Raw genomic sequence first — 20,244 nt, forward strand, 5'->3', positions numbered from 1 at the left:
GACTGAAGAATACAGTCGTGTGTGTATACCTGCGTTGTGAGACCTACGTTTATGTTTCACAACTTATCTCTTGCCAATCTCTGCAACAAGTGCTACAATTTATTTTTAAGTTGTGTATATACACCTGTATCTGACCACAACCCAAACTGTTTTGTAATTCATGTACTGGGGCTTCTGCTAAGAGGCTCTGTGATTTAAAGGAGAGCGGACATTTTGATACATCTAATTGAGGTGAGTGCTGACTTCCTGTCTTACAAGGAGTTTATAAAGACACTTGTTGACACATTTTTTCCATTGCAGTGATTAAACATGGCCTGTGATCCCTGATAAAAGGCACTGACATTTGTTATAAAAATTCAGTAAATATGTAGCTTTTACTTTGTGTTCAAATACAGGCTCATAGCCCAGGAGATAAATACATGCTGTGAAATGTGTGGGTAAATGTTTTACTTGTAATTTGCACACCAAGCTGTTAGATGTTTAGCTCTGTTTAAATTCAGTAAATTAGACGATTATCAATCCCTAATGTCACAGTTATGTGGATGAAGCAATCACGCACACTTGCTTTGAAAATGTTGACTTGAGACCGTAAGTGATGACTATTATGACTAAAGGATGGTTCAATAGAGATCTTGAGAAAAGCAGTTCAGAAATGTATTAATTACTTGACAATATATAAGGAGTCATAATAAGTAATATAAAGCAAAATGCTACTCAAGAGAATTAGGAATTGAGACAAGTTATTGAAAAATGTGAGTTGTATTTATAGAAGACTGTATACCCAATGAGAAAAATGTACATGTGTCTTCTTTCTGCCATCTGCCTGTGACGTGGTACCTCCTGGGTCACCTGCTTCGAGCTTTGAGGAAGTCAAATGAACTGTAATCAGCTGTACTCTACGATTAAAGCTTAAAGCAATTCCAAGTAATCTCTATTTGTGATAAAAGCAGATTTAAATGGTGTTAGCTTAATCTTCTCAGCAATGATATTAATTTAAAGAAATTTTTGACGTTGATTAGCCCATAGCTTTGTGACCTTTACGTTTAGCATCATGTAATTCTTAGGGGGTCAGTTACTTGACACTGGAAAGATTATTTCCCAAGATGTACCGCCTGAAGCAGCTCGAAGCAGTTCTGGTGATTTAACCTTGCCAGGACAACACCTCATTGCTTTAAATAGAATTACTTAGCTTATGATATGGTTGATTTTAAATCTTTGCTTTGCAAAACTCGAAACTAAATCATAAGAACACAGTGGTAGCCTAACTGAAATGAATCCTATATTTTTTGCCCCCTGGGCTTGGGAAAAAAGCTTATTAAGGAAAGATATGGGGACACTGAATTCCTAGGGTGAGCCTGAGGGACGCAGCAGCTGGTGGCCAAGAAGCCATGACAAAATTAAGCAAGAGAATTCAGATTCTTTTCAAGGCGGTGTGTGATTAGCAAAGTACCTGTGGGTTCCAGATGCCCCTTAGAGAAGACCACGATTTTCACCTCCAAGAATTAAGGACGGCTTTCCATCTAATGAACCTGGAAGACTCTCCAGGCAGATTGTTTTGTCAAAAGCTAGATACTTTCCGTTATACTTTGTTTTTATTCTTTTCTAAAACCAACTGCATCCAGACTAGCAATTCTGCAGACTTTTGTAAAGTTTACAAAGGTAAATGCAATTTCCTTTCTTTCTTACTCGTTTCATTTCTTTTTTTCTCTTTATTAAATGTGGTCTTTTTTTTTTTTTTTTTTTTTTTTACTCTTGGACAAGGCTGCTCTGTGTGTTGTATCGCTCTCAAGAAGACCTGCTGGTGGTGGCGACAGCTGTCATTCTGCTTTCAGAGTAAACTCACTGGGTATGGAAGCAGAGGCAGAACAGACAGGACCAAGGCCAATACCAAAGGAAAATGGCAGCAGTAGCAGGTTTTTTAAAGACTTTAAAAAATACCAACAACAAACCGAATCCCTAAAATGGTTTTAAATGACTTCGCTTTGACCTTCCAAAAACGATTAATGTACTATCTTTGTTCCTAAACAAGTGAAATTTGACGTCTTCTAATCTGTCAAAGAAAGGAAATCTCCAAATTAGTTTTTTTTCAAAGTCATGACTAGACCCCTTGACTCGCCAGCAAAAATGTAGTTTGTTATGTCCTCACTGCTTGCTCTCGGATTCCAAGATCAGAAGCAAAATGCAAACAGCTTATCATTGACCTACTCATATCAAAAGCCAGATAATTACATATAATTAACCTTTAAAAAAAACATTTCTCATTATTTCCTGATTATGTGTACATTCGTGTGTATTCTAAAATAATTGTTTATACACGTGATCATGTTTCAGTAAAATTGTTTTTCGTAAACATCAATGAAGAGGCTTCAGTGTTAATTTGGCAGTTCTTTAACTTTTCTACAGATTTTTCTTATTTTGCATTTTCTTTTTCAACTGTATATTGTGGAATAAATTGACATCGTTACTGGATTATGGGTGTGTCAATCTAAATAGTAAAAAAAATTTATTAGTTAAAATAGAATATTTGTCACAAGTTTGAACCAGAAGACATGATGATTAAGGTACATGATTTATAGAGAGAATAACAGATATTTGGTAATGATTAGAAATTAACTGAATCCTTGGAATATGATTATCTGTTAAGTATCTCACTAAAAGTAAAATTAACCACAGCCCAGAGAGCTCAAATATCTTAATTTGAAAAGAATGATTACTGATCATTTAAAATTTCTATATTAACAATTTTAATACCAATAGCAAAATTAAAACATGAAATAAAATATTTTCTAATTCTTCCACAAATCCTAGCATTAAACTCACATTTTAGGAGCATTCTGAATACTGCTAGCCTTGGAGACCAACAAAACCACTGAAGTGTCAGTTACTATTCCTTTTTAAAAAGATTTTAAATTCGGGGACTTCTGGGGTTTTTTTGTTTTTTTTTTTTGAATTTCAAACACTGCTACATACTAGAGAGTGAAATAACCCCTCTCATTTTCTATGACAAATATAATTATCATGTAATTTCACTTAAGTCTTTTAATGAAAATATAGCTTACATATAGTACAGCTATTTCAGTTATAATTGCCCATAGAGTGATAGTAACATAATTCATTTCTCCTAGCCCCTAGGGTGTAATTAACATTGTAATTTTATACAGAAGCTTTTTTTTAAGAGCTGGAACTTTTCACTGGGCTTTCTACAAGCTGACTGATGTGTTTGATGTTGAATAAATTGTGCTTTTTAAAAAGCAAATATTAATTTACCTAAAAGATATGTATTGAACTTAATCTGTTTTCTTTAGATCAACTTTACTCTATATCCACTGTTATTTTTAAACTCTGGTATTTTTATCCAATGAATGTACATATATCAAATACCAGCTCAACATTACAAGTAAGAAAGTATAAAACTAGAACTTTTTTTAGAGGTTAAGCTAAAACAATACTTATGAAATAATTTCTTGTCTTCTAAACTCAACGAGAATAACTGATTGCAGCATGCAAGGTGAGAAAAGTAAATACAATTTAAAAAGTAATTTATTCGAGTTTTCTAATGGAAAGTCTTAGGTATTATTAAAAATAAAGACATTAAAATAATTACTTCTCTTTTCATGCCCCATGTTTTGCTATGAATTCTAGTATCATAGATGATCTTTAGTGAAACTGAAGTAGCTGAAGTCATTTGCAAATATTGTGTTTGTGTCTGTATGCATTTTTCTAGATCTTTCCCTTTCATAAGATTATTAAAGAGGCCTGTGACTTTAAAAAAAAAAAGAAAGAAAGCTTAAGAATCATGAATAAATCTTCCTTAACCCACCACTGAAAAATTTCTGTAGTACCACCTTTTCCAAAGAGAAATGTGATTTTCTGGGAAACTCCTTTGACTTAGCAGACATTCATGACTTGCTTTAAAATATTGTGAATATTATGATTCTGTGTAATTTGATAATTATGTTAAACATTAAATTTTCATAAATGTGGTTTAAATATTATTCACAAATTTATAATTATATAAATACAATTATTTACAATATATAAATATATCTAAAAATATATATGCTCTTCTCTTCAAAGTCCTTAAATCTTTCACATTTCTCCCTATGCATCTAGAAATTAACATGAATTTGAAATTTCAAATGCTTGTGTTTATAGGCAAAAAATATAATCCATGTAATATATTGTTAAGCCTGTATTTTCAAGTGTTCCAGGTGAGTGTAAAAGAGAATAGGAATAATGAAAATTTCTATATTATTAAATATATTGAAGTAAAAAGATTATGAGTATTTTATTTTCTAACAAGGTTAGCTAGTTCATGTGTCAAAGGTGAAACATGGTAACATTTGCACAGGATAACTAAGCTCGTCTAGTTAACTACAAAGTGCTGTCACACTTTATGATAGAAAACTTAACGCCTCTGCTTCCTTGCTGTTACTGATACAATGCGAGTTTGGACAGTCAAGCCCCGACCTTGGTCCAGTGCGTGTCTCAGAAAGAGCGATGATAAATGACTACACAACTGAAAGCTGTCAGGTAGAATTAAACAGATGGAGGAAGCACTTGCAATGTCTCAGTTACTGACAGCACAGATAAAACCCCTTCTCCGAAGCATTTTATTGTCAAAAATTAGTACTAGTGGGCACTCAAATACAATAAACAATAGGAAATGTGAAAATTATAAAGTAATAAAAGATGAAAAAATTTAGCTGACTGAATCTGTAATCATTATAAGCTATGCACAGCCTGAAGAGAAAGAAAGATGGTTTTATATTTGAAAATTCAAGACTGCAATGCTAGTCTCTACACACAGCCTTCTAGACTTTAGAGGAATACAAATTGTTAAGATGTGTGAACACTTTCCATACATCTGGAAGCAATGGAGTAAAATGGTCGGAACTCAGGACTGGGAAAGTTCGGCAGAGATGATAACCTTAGTGGCATCAGCATCCGTCACCGTGGCCTTGATCAGTCCTGAAATCTGTCCATTACGGAGTTTTCATTTGTAAAGGGAAGAGAAAGTAACTTAGAGTAACTTCCCGCGGTTGCAGTCTATGACTCTGTATTAGTTCAATAGGGTATTGATATTTTTTTCACATTTTCAAAAAATGGAAAACTACAATGACTTACTCTCTTGTAGTCAATTAACTGATTTCCACCATTTTTACTTTTTTTTTATTTGCCAATTTACCAAAACCATGGAAGTTAAGGGGAAAAATTTACTGGTTATATTTTTTGTTATTTTCTATCTTTTTTTTTTCCAGTTAAAAGATAATGTAGTCCTTTCATGTTCATCCTTATCTTTGGAGTCATATGAGTATAATAAGCAACTTTGATAGAATACTTACACACCACCTCCTTCCCCTGACATATACAGTATGTATAAATAAAGATTAAATGTTTAAAATATTTTGACTATACAGAAATGCCAGAAATGGGTCATTTTCCTAGAATAAAATGCATTTCAATTTGCAAGGGTAGAAATGTGCAAAACTGTTTCCCTTGCACCCCTGCATGATTCTCTTGAATGTTAAGGATTATGCTACAGTTACATACACAATAAAATAAAATATAACATCTCTCCAGTATGAGAAACATAAAACACAACAAGTAAGTAACACATTTAGTGAATAACCACATTGCCTTTAAGGATTTTTAAAGAAAACAGCCTGTGTTTTAGTATAGATAATTGAAATGGAATATTGACATAGGGGAAATAGGTAATTTGTCTGTATCATCACTCAAATCTCGCTGCAGCCCAAACACCAAGGCTGTCTCTTGTTTTAGCTGATTTTCACTCCACTACCTGAAACAAAGCTCAGGATTTCCAGACTCAGATCTCACTTTCAGTGTCAAAGTTGCCAAGTCCCAGAGTAACACTGAAAATATTAATCAGATACTGGACAGATAAGGAAGTCAGATGAAAATCTGTCATTTTACCTTGCCCTTTTGTGTTACACAGAGTTAAACAGCTTTTTATTTTTAAAAGTTTTTAAAGAGTTTTATGTTTTGTTCTATTTATTATTTTCCTATATCATGTCTTTGAACAAAATGTCTTTTTTTAAAACAAAACTTTTGCTCATGGTGTTTCTAAACAGAACAGAGGCATTAAAAATTGGCTTTAAAATTCTTCTGTTTAAATCTACATTGTAACATCTCTCTGGTTTTGGGCACATGATTTTTTTCAGTCTCATCCCTCTTGCTTTTATTTTTGTTTTGATTCATTTTTTAGAATTTTTATTGGAGTATTTACAATGTGTTAGTTTCAAGTGTACAGCAAAGTGGATCAGTTATACATACACGTATATCCACTCTTTTTAAGATTCTTTTCCCATATAGGCCATTACAGAGTATTGAGTAGAGTTCCCTGTGCTATACAGTAGTAGGTCTTTGTTAGTTATCTTACGTATAGTAGTTTGTATATGTCAATCCCACTCTCCTAATTTATCCCTCCCCGAAATAACGCCACATGCAGCAACATGGATGGACCTAGAGATTGTCATACTGAGTAGTCAGAGAGAGTCAAATGTCACGTGATAACGCTTATATGTGGAATCTAAAAAAAGGGTACAAATGAACTTATCTACAAAGCAGAAATAGAGTTACAGATGTAGTAAACAGTTTTTAAATGTATTTCCGTCTTGAAAGAGAGCACCGTCCTCCTTACGAGGCACTGCTTAGAACACACTCAGCATGCAGAGTAGTCCATGGAATTAAGGTTTCTCGGGGAATAACAGACTCACTCCCCAAGGGGTCGTGTTGTTTATCCCCTGTATCTCTAATACGTTTATCCATCATTTTTCATTATTCCAATTCTGATGGCAACAGAATCTATCTTGAAAGGCTCAATGTGGCATAACTACTAAATTCAATGTCTCTTCCCTTCTTTTCTGTAAAAAGTGTTTACAAATTTTAAAGCTTGCAAAAAAAATGTACGATATTTAGGGGAAATGTACAGCTTTAGAGGAGAAAAATCAAAGAGTCTGTTCATGGCTAGATATCAGCCTTTTCTCAGCATCCTCTCCTGCACGACCCACAGACCCCAGGGAGGAAGGGGCAACGATGTTCTCCCTCAAGGGGGCATATCTGACAATTTGACCATTGGCTGATTTAAGTGTTAAATACTTTGAAGTTTTAAAAGTCTTTACTACTATTATAAATATTCACATTTGAATCAGCGGAATGGAAAAAAAGGGTCAAAACCGAGAATTTGGAACTGTTTTACATGGGTCGCTTTACTACGTCCCTAAAGTTTAAAGGGAAGGCTAGAATGACAACCATAGTTCTGGGTTTGTGACAAAAAGAGAAATGGATCAATTAGACACTTTTACTAATGGAGCTCTAAATATTTATGAATAAACATTCATGAATATTCATAGTAAGTGTTCAGGAAAAGCAAAGCCCTAGAAGGTTAAGGAACTTGAAATCTTAATGCACAATAACAACAAATGAATCACCTGGGTCATATGCACCTACTCAGTATGCATCTAAGAAAAATGTGAATAAAGTTGGAATCCTTTTCTACTTAATGACAGTTAAAAAATGCTGCCTGTAAAGAATATACATACAAATTAGTTTACTTATTTTGGCAAAAGTCAAGTTGCATAATATTTTCCTATAACATGTTTCATAACCATGGTATACTACTAAGGGTGCAACTACTTAAACAATAAATAACGTAACAGAAAATTATTAAAATGATTTTTACTTTTTAATATGAATTACACCTAATTAAGGTTCATGCTAATAGCTCCATAAAAATTACATTTTGCATGACTTAACATTCAAACTGCTCTTGTCAACATTTCAAAAAGAAGATATGGGTAATTTATTTGAGCATTTGTTTAATAGAAGTTTAAAAATTCAGTTGACTAGAGATAACTCTTAAGTGGCCTGGTTGCAATAATTATTATATATTTTATTAGCGAAAACAGGAAAACAAAACGCAACAGGTGCAAATTGCTCTTTATTCCTGTTTAAACCGTTTAGTCACTTGAACTCTGCCTTTCATTCTGTGTGTGTGTAAATTACACATTTTTTATGATAAAGGGAATTCATATTTGTAGAAAAGGCAGTATAATGTGTTTTGTTATGATTCCAAATTGCTTCCAAAAGGCAAAAAGTTAATGCACTTAAGAAATACTATCTTAAAGGCATATAAATTAGAAATTTATTATGATAATAACATTTTTTCTCACCTTGAAGTCATTTAATTTCTGGTTCTGTTTTGATCTTCTTATATCATTATTTCGATGCCCCCAAACTACATTCATGGGCTCTTTAAAACTGTCCAAGAAATGTAGCAGAGAGGGAAAAATTGGCTTACTTTTAGAATGAATGATTTCAAATATGCCTATAAAACAGTCTGTGAATCCTAAAAAGATAGGGTCTACTAGTTTCCAACATAAAAGGGGGAGGTAAAGGGTAAATAACCTGCTAGGAATATTTCTATTTCCTCAGTTAACTTTTCAGCCCAAAATCTGTGTTATCTTTGTCCAAATACACTGGCTTCCTGTTCTCAAGGCGCAAGCTTCACCTGAAGAGCACGCCAGGGATTGGAAGATTCAGACGCGCGGCCCCAAATCAGGTCACCGGGGGAGGTAGGGCCCCTAAGAGGGCCTGCCGGTGCTGTGAGTGTAAGATGTGACAGTGACACGAGGCAGGGGACAGAACACGGGCCGTGGGGTCACTGTCCAGCTCTGTCCTATAGCAGCTTTGCTACTGTGGGTGACCTCGTAACCCCTGTGCCCTCTTTCTATAAAGGGAGTCATCACACCTTCCTTAGGGCTGTGCCCAGGTTATTACCGTAATTACGTGGTATTGATGCACAGTGGGTGCTCGGTCAATGCCGAATGTGGGAGAGGCTGCCTATCAGAGTGGTTCAGAACGAGGTCTCTGGAGTGAGGCTCGAGCCCGGTTCCCTGTCCTACCACTTCCCAAATGAAGACTGACACAGGGCCAGGTTTCGCATCTCTCTAAGCTTCAGCTTTCCTCCATTGGCAAATGAGGATGTGAAGAGTTATGTCTCAGGTGGTTGTACAAATATGAGATGAATACCTGACATGCTCAGTCAAGTCACTGACATAGAGGAAGTGCCCTAGAAATTCCATCTACCGTTAAAAATGTTCACGGTATTTTATACCTCGCTGGAAGTGCTTTGCAAAACATGCTGTACAATTACATAGTGGTTCCCTACAGTGAGGGGCACCAACCTTCCCAGTTCGCCCAGAGCTGTCCTGGTTTTAACACTGAAAATCTTGCATCTTGTGAAACCTCGTAAGCCTCAACGAACTGGGAACATCTTACAAGTTCGTCTTCAATTCATCAAAAACCAACTCTCCCTAGGGGTCGGTGGCCTGTGCCGTTAGCTCAGCATGGCTGGGCCAGGCCCCATCACCCAGGGAACACTCAAGATAACTCAATTCTCCAATATGAGCGACCCCAGAAAAGATCAGCTCACAGCAGCAGGGTTTCTATGCAAAACAAAACGTTTTCTTTGCTATGGGGCAGGTGAGTCTAAAATTTGACTCTAAAGAAATCTCTTGAATTTGCTTCTGTCTTTTCCTGGCTTCCCAAGCTTTTCCTGCTAAGCTGTGCTCCCTTAAATCCCAAGGGGGAAGGTACAGCATCCTGGGCTGCTCTCTGCCTTCCCGGCGGCATTTGGCGATGCGCCTCTTTGGTGGTTTTCAGCCCTGGGGTGCATCCCGTTGAAGCTTATCCACACCCTGTGTCCAAGGCAGACTTGGTACAGTGATGGCACATCTCAGCCAGGACACAGTGACCTTGTTAAAACGCAACGACCTGATGCGCTGTGTAGCGAGGCTGTAAAGGGGCACGCTTCATACACCTGAGGTTCTACAACCCATGATTTCTGTTTTGTTTTGATCAGCAAATTATAGCTTTTGGCTAGTAATAATATAGAAGGAAGAGCTCTCCAGATGAAGAATTATTACATTTCTCTTCCTTTTGGCTAAATGAATGAGCTCATGACCCATCTCCAACATAAAATTTAATGCTTTTAGCAAACTAAAATTTATCTTGCAAATCTAAATAAGTTCTTCTGAATATAAGTACCAATGTATTGGCCATTTTTGTACTACTTAACCTAAATTTGTGTTTCTGATACCTGAGTTAAAAATGCAAGAGAGCCAGAAATCTATGTAAAACCTAGGGACCAAAGCATCTGGATCTCAATGAATAACATTTGATTTTTATTAATATCTATTTATTGCCTAGTATGTCAGACTTTGCCAGAATATGTGTTATGCGCCAGAAAATAAATATATGTTTATAAATTCAAACTGATATAAGTAATTGAATATTATCTCCCATTTTCTATCTATGACACTGAGAGACGTAACACATACCTCAATCTACTCGGAGTTAGGGATATATGTTTGGGATTTGTGCCTATTAAAATCGGATGCACTAAAGTATAGAGGAAGGAGGTCCAAAGCAAGAGCCCTGGGCTTGCAGTCTAGGTCACATCACCAGTATGAATGGGCAAGTCTCTTAATGTCTCTCAATCTGAGTTTTACCTTTCATAAAATAAGGATGATGGCCCTCTCAGGACTAACTCTGAGGGTTACTATGGGCAACAAATTAACTCAATCACGAATCTATAAATATTGAGTAAATACTTTTATTAAATTATGTAGCATTATATAACTTTTTAATATTGTTAATATTATTTCATTAAGCTGAAAACTCCTATTCAAATATTTAATTATCAAGCCAACAGTAACACCAAATAGGGTGGCCCAAGACAGTCGGAGGAGGTCTGCATCTACGTGGGACTCAAGTCCAAAGAACAAACATCAAATGTGATCCAAGGACCACAAGGCAGGTCAGCAAGGTGCCGACACAGCAGGCTGAACGGTTTCCCTCCTGTGTCCCTCAGTAAGAAAGAACTGATGGGTGTTCTAACCCTCCTGAGGCCAAGAGGAGTAGCATCCCGGCAGCTACTTCCCAGATGCATGACTGCAGCGGGCCAAATACGCCATAAGGTTGCTGCTATCTAGAAGGAAAACCCAAGGATTTTCTATTCCTTTGCACCACAGAAGGTAAGACTTAAACCCTTTATCTATGAGAGCAGGGGAATGCAAATAAACAAAAACATATCACAAATATGCTATTCTTTTCCAAAGAGAATCGTTTTCTAGTTGTCAGTGTGGATAAATACATTTTGAAGCAAAAATACTCTTAATTTTAATCTTCTCCTCTTTGATGTGAACTGCTCACCATACAAAACGGTTAATACCAAATGCCTTTCCAAATCACTGCATGGAAAAAGCTATCTGTTAAATAGTTTGGCTCATTATTTCAATAAATACAGTTAGATAACTCATATACTATGAGAGAAAAGGAACAATATTAAATTGTTAAAAAAGTTACATTAATATTTACCTTTTGTGGATGAGTTATATTTTTCTTGTTCTTCAATGAATTAAATGCACATAATGATGGAAACAAAAGAAAGAAATCAGCAAATTTATAGTTAGACATGGAAATGTGAATCAACACAACGGCATGAATAACAAAAATACGTAACATATAATGTGACATGGTAAACTGCAATGAGAAACCATGAGGAAATCTCCAATATGGTACTAAAATCAATCAAAGAAAGAATGAATGCAACAATTTAAAGATTTTAAATAAAAACAGAAACATTGGGGAATTAATATTGTATACTTGGCATTTGAAAAGTATATCTTGTGTTATTTTTTTCTTGCCTTTGAAGAATTGCAAAGTATTACAGCACTCGCTTTACTAAGACATTTTAACCTTAATCCATTGTGACTTTTTATTGTAAATGTACTTAAAAGCATATTTAACGTTCATAACTAACATTTTCATTTAAAAAATGACAGCATTTCAGATAATTGAAAAAGCATATAATAAAAAAATAAATTCCATGTTTTTGCTAGATAGTAGGCATTTTCTCTTCACTGTGGAAAATATTCAGGAACATTTTCCACCTGGAAAAAAATATATTTTAAATTAAGTAATCCTTTCTTCCTTCTCAAATTACTGTAATTATATTAAAATATCTCAAAGTGAAATTGTTCTTTGCAGACTGTATTTCTCAGACATTTCTTAAGCCTTTCTCTGCCTCCTTGTTGGTGCACCATTTACTGAGAAATAATGGCCTATCTAGATATTTTGAAGGGGAGTGCCATTAGTTCTAGGTAGCAGAATTAATAACAGAACACATAAAACATAACTGGCACATCAAGTGTTAGTTTATAGTTTATGAATGATCTTTAAATACGTCCTCTTAAAAAAGACAACTAGGTTGCACACACACGCAAAAATCACTTGGTTGGTTTCAGAAAACCATACATTTTTATGCAACCAATTATGTTGCTTTCAGTCTCACTCTACCTAAGGGCTACATTGTAATACAACATTGGAACATACCCAGAGGAATTTCCTGAAAGTTTTTGCTCTCAATTATCACATACCATTTGAGTTACCTAAACTTTAAGGCTACTTTTTAGCGACTTTATCTCAAAATCTGCATTGTTATCACACCTCTTCTTTTTCCCTAACTATACTTCAACATAATCAGATTCCGTGTAGCAAATAGGCTAGCATTACTAATTTTTAAAAGAAACATTAAAATACTTTTTCAAAAATTAAGTGTATCTTTTCAAATTATATGTTAGCTTTTAAAATAATATAAATTGTTTTATCGCACAAGGAGAGAGTAGTAAAATTGAATTACAAGAAAAAAAAAACCAAACAAGAAGCATGCAAACAATCTATGGATCCTAAACAAAATAATGTAGATAATTGTAACCAGAAACTGTGTATGAATAAAATTATTTTATAAGTTCATCAGGAAGTTGTATCACTATTCAGGAATCTAAACCATTTGAAATGTTTGCTCCTAACCAACAACTGCTTATCAACTCAGTTATCTTTTTTAAAAAAGAAAATTACCCTTTGTTAAAAATTAAAAAAAAAACCCACAAATATACATAAAAGAAAACTGGAAAGAAGTCAAGTGCGGTAGAACTTTCACTGACTGCAAGTAAGCTGCATTCTGTATCAGTCTTCATGGCAGACAGAAGTAAATTTTAACATATAATATGGAAAGAAAAACATGACATGATTCCACAGCCCTAAGAGCATCAATGAAATCCATCTCAAATGGATTAGACAACAGCTAAATTCTGTCTAATCCATGAATCAAATTAGAAGTTTACTTTTAAAAACATATTCTAGGACACACAAAGATGTCATGTAAACTGTTCAGCTTGAAATAGATCCATAATAAGACGAAGGAGGACAGTATCATCATTTACCAAACACCCCAAAGCACATAGTATTATCACACAGTAAACCAGATCCATTTTAATTATAGAAGAACACATAGTTACAATAATACATGTTCGTTGTCATATTTTAAAGGTTGTATCTATATGACTCTTAAGATGATAAACTTCAGGAACCTCAAGTAGCAAGTGTTTAGGAATGTACTTGTGATATTAACTATCAAAATAACTCCACCAATTTCATCCTCAGTCACTCCTTTCTTCCCACCTCAATTCAATCTTTACAAATTGGTGATTTCTCTGAAAGACAACTGTGAATACGAATATCATAAACAGTAATGTTGACTGATATCAACAACAGAACATGAGCTTTTATAAAAACCAAAGTCCAGCACACAATCCATCTGACTTTGTAGAAGCAATTCTTATTTCTACAGAATAATAAAACTATAATCTCACTATATGAGCGTTATATGCAGTACCGTTATATACTTTTGAACCGGAAGTGTTTTAGCAACTGGAGGAAATGCAAAGAATTTTAGAAACAAATGACTTTTTGGATATCAATCTTTGGCACTCTATGGCCAGTAACACTGAGTTTGTAGCAGAACACTAGAACCTGTAGTTCTTTTAGTTGTGCAACAGGAGTTCATGAATGGATAAGTTAAATAAACACCAAATTTAAAAAAATAAATTTTAAAACAATTTCATCTAGGCTACTGCTAATTACAGTCTTAATAACATTAATTATGAATTATCTTCTCAAAATGTTCCCAGATAAGAGAAAGTCTGTTAAACACATGAACTGAGAATTCCAAAGAATTCATGGTTATTTCAGAAAAGAAAGTCAGAGTTTCACATAGCCTCATATTTTCCTGATTAAGTAAATGAATACCCTTATAATGACCCTGAATACTAAAGTATGATATATCAACAGGATATATGATTTTAAAAAATAATACAAATCCAGAGTTTACTGTAGCAGCATTTTTGTGTCAATATACTGATACTTCTCAAATCTACACTAATTTTTCTATAACCAAGTACTCTGTGTACAAACTCTGCCTGATCAGTTTTTGAAACAATGTATTTATCTTCTTAGACCACTAACACTTCGGTGATACATTCAGTAAAGCTCTTTGCGTGAGTAAAACACATACCCAGCACCCTCAGTACAGAAGGAAATATACAAGTTTTACATCAGAAACAACCAACACTGTTGAGAAAAATATGCAAAATGTTAACCTTTCAGTTGTTTCATAGGGATGAAGAGTTTCCATACATGATTTAAATAGAAGTCCACTGCATTCATATTACAACCCCCAATTAAACAGTACTTCACTAAACTGCTTAACAAATCTCTGGTAATATTTATGTGATAACATTTACCGATAGCAAATCATTTCACTTACTGAGAAATGGGATAGCACCTTGGGTCACATGAAGAAAACAGTGACCCTTTTAACCTGGTATTTAAATCCTCTTAGGCCAGGTAGCTTAGTGAATTTAATTTCCACTAAAACCTGCCCACCCCCCAACATCTCTCTTTCTAGGAAGATAAAACACAATGTGTACATGCTTAAAATAAGGGAAATTTAAGTGATGTTAACTGTTAAAAAACACTCAAATGTGTGTTCTAAGCCAGTTTTTCACCATCAAACTTCTATAAAAAAATGCAAGGTATTGCAGGTAAATTAAAAAAAAAAACACTAGCAGAGCCTTCAATACGATTGCCTCATTTAAAAACATTTTTAAAACAAGGTTAAAAACGTCTTCCTTTAACACATAAAATACCACATGGTACTGAGGTTTTTAAAGTTTTATTTTCTTCCTTTGCACCTTTGGAAAAGGTATCTCTAGGGCTCAGTCTGTTCTTTTAATTGACCATCTAAAATTCATTCATTCACTCATTCAGCAAAAACAGCACATAGGCCACGAACTGTTATAACTTGGTGCCGGGAATAAAACTCTAAGACACTTGACTTCTTAGGATTCATCACACTACGTATCATCAAGATACTATTCTCTCAATAGAAGGAGTATAAAAAGAGGTGGCTCTCAAATCCGAGATTTTGTCAGTGCTCTCTCTATGGATACCTTGTTCTGCACTGCCGCTCCTCCCTGGCACTTGTGGGAGCTGCCTGCCCCGAGGGCTGCCAAAGGCTGTGTCTGCGGGCGGGGACCGCGTCGGGCTGGCCTGCCGGTGCACTCTGTGGGGAGAAGAAGCAGGGCAAACGAAACGATGAAATCCCAAAGGGCCTGACAAGGATCTCTTCCTTCCTACTGTTCCTCTTAAAACAGACATAAAACCCCTACCTGGGCCTTTGGAAGCAAAATCAAGTCCTTTTTATGATGTGTGTAAAAGGAATATTACCAAAAGGGGCTACAAGAGACAGGGAAATGTCTGCCACGTAGAGTTCTGCAGAATGAATTCCTGAACTGGGCAGAAGGGAACGTACTTCTTTTCATTAACTTTCTATGAAGTTGTGACTTTCTGTTAAGTTATCCATTTTTGGTAGTGCTGGACCTAGTATATCTACTCACAGCCTATGAATCTTAACAACATGGGTAAATGATTTAGGAAAGGCTGTTGCCTATATTGCTACAATTAAATCCATATAAGTGATAAGAATAGTTCTGGCTGCAGACTTTTATAAATTACCATTCCCTTGCACTTTATGTTTAAATAGGAAAAATCTGAAAAGGTATTTATAAAAATAACCTTGGGCACATGCTATGAACTATCCTGGTGAAAAGATCAAAACTACAAATACAAATTTAAGAAGCGTGAAGATATGTCACTATTGTACGGAAGTAAGCTGACCTCCATCTGCTGGCATTCAAACTTTTTTTTTTTAACTGAAGAACTTTAAAACACTCTCAGCTTTTACTGAACAAAGATGAAAGTTTTCAATTTTTTTTTCTAATTCCTCTTACACTTGTTAAAGCAAGTACACATTTAATTCCAGGTAATTTCTTATACAGAATTTCACATAATTTAAAATATATATATATATGAATATGCCACAAACAGATGGAAGGACATAACACAGGCAGATTTAATTTTCGATGATGGCTAGTTGGCAGGAAGTATAGAAGAGAATACCACCAGCACAGTGAAGGTAGATGCAGGTAAGGGAGGGTGTGGAGAGGTTAAGTGCCACAAAGAAAGGATTAAGAACTATGGTGTCATAATGAGCGACAGTGTCAAGAGCTCAGGAAGGTACAACACCACACCAAGACCCAGAGGCAGACACGGAACAGCGACCTTGTCAGGAGCGGAGAAGGTGGCGCCGACCCTCCAGGGGCAAGGTGGTGCATAGAACACAGTGTTCTGACACTAGGGTGCTCACTCGAGCGGGAGCGAGCGGGATGTTTTCCCCTAAGGACTAGCTGATCAGTCGCTCTCGGGGCTGCGTATCCCCTTCTAGAAAGACATGGTGGGAGAACCCTAAAACATTAGGGTCAGAAAAGATCTTCAGTCAGCAGGTCACATCCACTTTGATACCAGCACATCTGTCCAAGGAAAACCTGGTTACTCTTACAAGACAGTGATTTTAAAACCCAGGAGCAAACCCATCACACAGTTACTGAAATGGACCTCACATCAAACTGATGCGTTATCGCGAACGTGCACGCCTGGTGGTTCTGAGCGGGCCTGTCTGGACTCCTCCAGTGTAACAAGCCTCTCAAGTCCCACAGGGGCAAAGACTTCTGTCTCTTGTTTCTTACTGAGCTGTATCTCTGGTGCCTAGAACACAGCAGCACAGAGAACAAGAGCTCAGTAGAGAGATCTGGATTTGAATGAGTGAACACAGTCAGGACAGTGAACTCAGGGACACTTCAAGCACTTGCCTTCCAGAAGAAGCAATGCACTGGTGAGTTCTGTGTGTACTTTTACAATGTTCATAATTTATCTCTGCAATAGGGAAGTCCATACCAAATAGGTAGCAAAGGGAAGCTGTCTTCTAAGGTTGATTTAAGTAGACCAACAAATTAAAATGATGAAGTAAGACGGGTAATGCTTCATTTTTGAACTGACTAAATGCAGATGGCTGAAATATGGATAAAAATATGTCCTTTGATGTATAAAAGTAGCTGAAAAGATATTTGTCCATACATTGACAGCTACCTTAATATAGTGTTCAAAATTATTATGAAGCCAATTTCCGAATTAAGGACCAATAATTAAAAACTGATTTTTATATGTGACTATATATATATGTATATATATATATATGCTTGTTTAAAGCAGACACATGTTTTTGCTTTTTTCAACATTTTCAGTACGTATTTTAAATAAAATGCACATTTAAAATACCTAATCTGTATTACTTTTCATAGTGACAGAAGCCAAGAAATAACACTTCATCCTTTTGAAAACAATGCTATAAAATTCGATTAAGTAATTTAAAGTGTGTGAGAGTCAAGAATCCATACTGATCACAGGAAGTACATTAATTATTGAGTGATTTATTCAACTTGTATACAGATTGACAATTTTTCTCAAGTAGAATGATTTTCACAGGTATAATTATTTTGATTCAGGATATCTCCTCTATTTCCAAAGAATAAAATGGGAAAATGTCATATTTTAGGGCATAAAAAGGTACAGCTTAGGTCTTTAATGTGCATTTTATTTTATCGAGCTCTGGATTAATGCTTTATCAGCCCCTAAGGCAGATCCCGAAACCTGGACGGTCACTTCGATTTCAAAATGAATAGAAGAAAGGACTGACCACACATATTAAAACTGTTCATTCCATCTGGATTGCCTTCTCACATGAACTCAACTCTACAGAATTAATTTATGTGGGAAGGACCAAGGTGTGATGAAGTCCTTTCTAACGATAAATAATGAGTTTCTATCTATTACTCTTTAAAAGCCATTATCATGAGAATAAACTTCAGCACTCCTTGTACAAAATACACTTGAAAATACTTGCTTTGAAAGTTGGATAGTACAGTTTTTACCCTAGTCCTGAGAAAATTCATGGATCTTGCAATTTCACTAAAATTTTACTTCATTTCTTAATGCAATTCGTAAGCACTAAAAGGACTTCTTAATTGCAACCTGAAATGTGAATAATTTAGGGGGGCCTTATGTGGCCCCAAACTAAATGGAACAAATATAAAAAGCAATTTGAAAGGCAAATAAGTGGCTTTCTAGCTGAATGTTACACAGATCTTCCCAAGCCACGAGCTTGTAGGGCCGAGAACAGTGCATCCTGTTGGGGGTTAATCATTTTGCCCCAGGGCTGTTTCTCCTTTGACACAAGCTAAAAGTCCCTCAATAACAAAACAGTTCCTGCCACCAGCCAAACGATGACCAATATGAAAGCGTGGACCCAAGGGGGGACAAAGAAACCACTCTGTCTGAGGAAAACCGAGGAACGTGGCAGCAGGGCTGGATCACAGGAGGGGAAACGGAGGAAAGTGAAAATGCAGAGGCTGGAGAGAGACGAGCAAGGCTTTGAAGAAAGAGAAGGTGGAAACAAGTAGAGTTTGTTTCAGACAAGAGGAAAGGAGGGTTATTCAAGAAATGCTGAGGTTCAGGAGTGAAACGTGAGAGAATCCAGGCTTTTCGATGAAATGGCATGTGCTAAGGATGTAAGGGTGTCGGAGGGAAAGAGATCAAAAACCAGCACGTTAAGGAGTGGAGCGGGGAGTGAGTGAGAGAGAAGGAGAATGACGGTAACAGCTATTCTCACTGGGCATCCACATGGCGCCGTCTACACATGCCAGCCACTGGTGTGTATGTGCGTGTCTAGACGTGTGTGTGTATGCATGCATACCACATACCTACACACGTGTCCTTTTTTGTTTTGCATTCTCACAACAGCTCTAAGAAGTGCTATTGTTCCTATTTTATAGATGGAAAAACTGGGGGTCACAGAGTGACTTGCAAATGGGCAAAGAGCTAACATGATAAAGGCGGGACCCACGCAGGTCTATGAAGCTCCAACGCTGCTCCCTTTTCTGCCTTTGAGACAGGATTGGTTTCTATATCATGAGATGAAACATGGTAATTTCACATCCCTGGATGTATTGCTAATCTTGTAAAACAAAATATAAATATATGAGCAGGTGTCAAATTGCTTGACAAGATTTAATAGAATCCTTTTTTGAGAGTTTATAGGAACAAAATATACGGAAAATGGTATTTAATTGAACATCTACTCTGCTTTTTATGTCTATACATAATATATTTTGAAACAAAAATAATGAGGGTTCTAGAGCAAAGTATGAATTCCAACCTATGACTCCAGTTCACCATCTCCAAACCCATTGCTAAATATTTACCGCTGAGTTCAACCTACGCCTTCTCTCTTCACCTAAAGTCTTAGGTGTTGTGACTTGAACTTAAGTAAAACACATTTCCCACCAAAACCTTAGGTTGTTAGACATTTCTGTTGCTGCAAACAGATGTGCAGTGAATTGCTTCTATTGCGGCTTAAAAATAGAGTTCTTTTTTTTTTTTAAATTACTTGTTAAAGGACAGACATGCATGTGGTATTTAAGGTCACCATGGTTCCTCCCGTCATGGCCATTTCAGGCTTACACGGACTTTTTTCCGGAGTGTCAGCACAACATAAAATGCATAGGCAAGCAATTCTAAATACCAGTTGTTACCCCACATCCCCCAGTTAGGATGCAGAGAGCAAGTTCCACAAGAAGAAAAGACCCCAGAACAGGACGTGCAGTGGTTCCAGCAATCCACAAAGCTCAACTCACATGAGGGTGAAAAGTTACACTTTTATTTACTAAGGAGCTTCTTCAGAGGGTCTGAAGCTCTATTGCAATGGTGAGGCACCGAAGTCAGAAGCAGGTTCTGCCTTTCTTCTATCTAGAACTGGTTACCATATCTTTCAAAATATTTTCTTACAAGTCTGTTTCTCAAAAGGTCAAAATTTTGGAGGCCAAACCAAGGACCTTCAAAAAGTATGATCATCGCAGCAAATTC

The 20,244-nt window shown here is 36.0% G+C and overlaps 1 protein-coding gene across 50 annotated transcripts in view; it reads right to left on the reverse strand.

Annotated features, from left to right (window-relative positions):
- The window catches only part of RIMS1 (regulating synaptic membrane exocytosis 1), a 472,981-nt gene that overhangs the window by 99,665 nt on the left and 353,072 nt on the right, over nt 1–20,244 (reverse strand). For 36 of the 50 annotated variants that reach the window (XM_060168256.1, XM_060168238.1, XM_060168237.1 and 33 more), the window contains one exon: nt 15,378–15,490. In XM_060168256.1, the coding sequence (XP_060024239.1) occupies nt 15,378–15,490 (113 nt within the window). Of the gene's footprint in view, nt 1–11,403; nt 11,434–15,377; nt 15,491–16,548; nt 16,732–20,244 lie in introns of all 50 variants that reach the window. The other 14 variants (XM_060168204.1, XM_060168240.1, XM_060168208.1 and 11 more) reach the window with 3 other exon arrangements.

The sequence above is a fragment of the Lagenorhynchus albirostris genome, chromosome 12 (genome assembly GCF_949774975.1).
Source record: "Lagenorhynchus albirostris chromosome 12, mLagAlb1.1, whole genome shotgun sequence".
Taxonomy (NCBI): Eukaryota; Metazoa; Chordata; class Mammalia; order Artiodactyla; family Delphinidae; genus Lagenorhynchus; species Lagenorhynchus albirostris.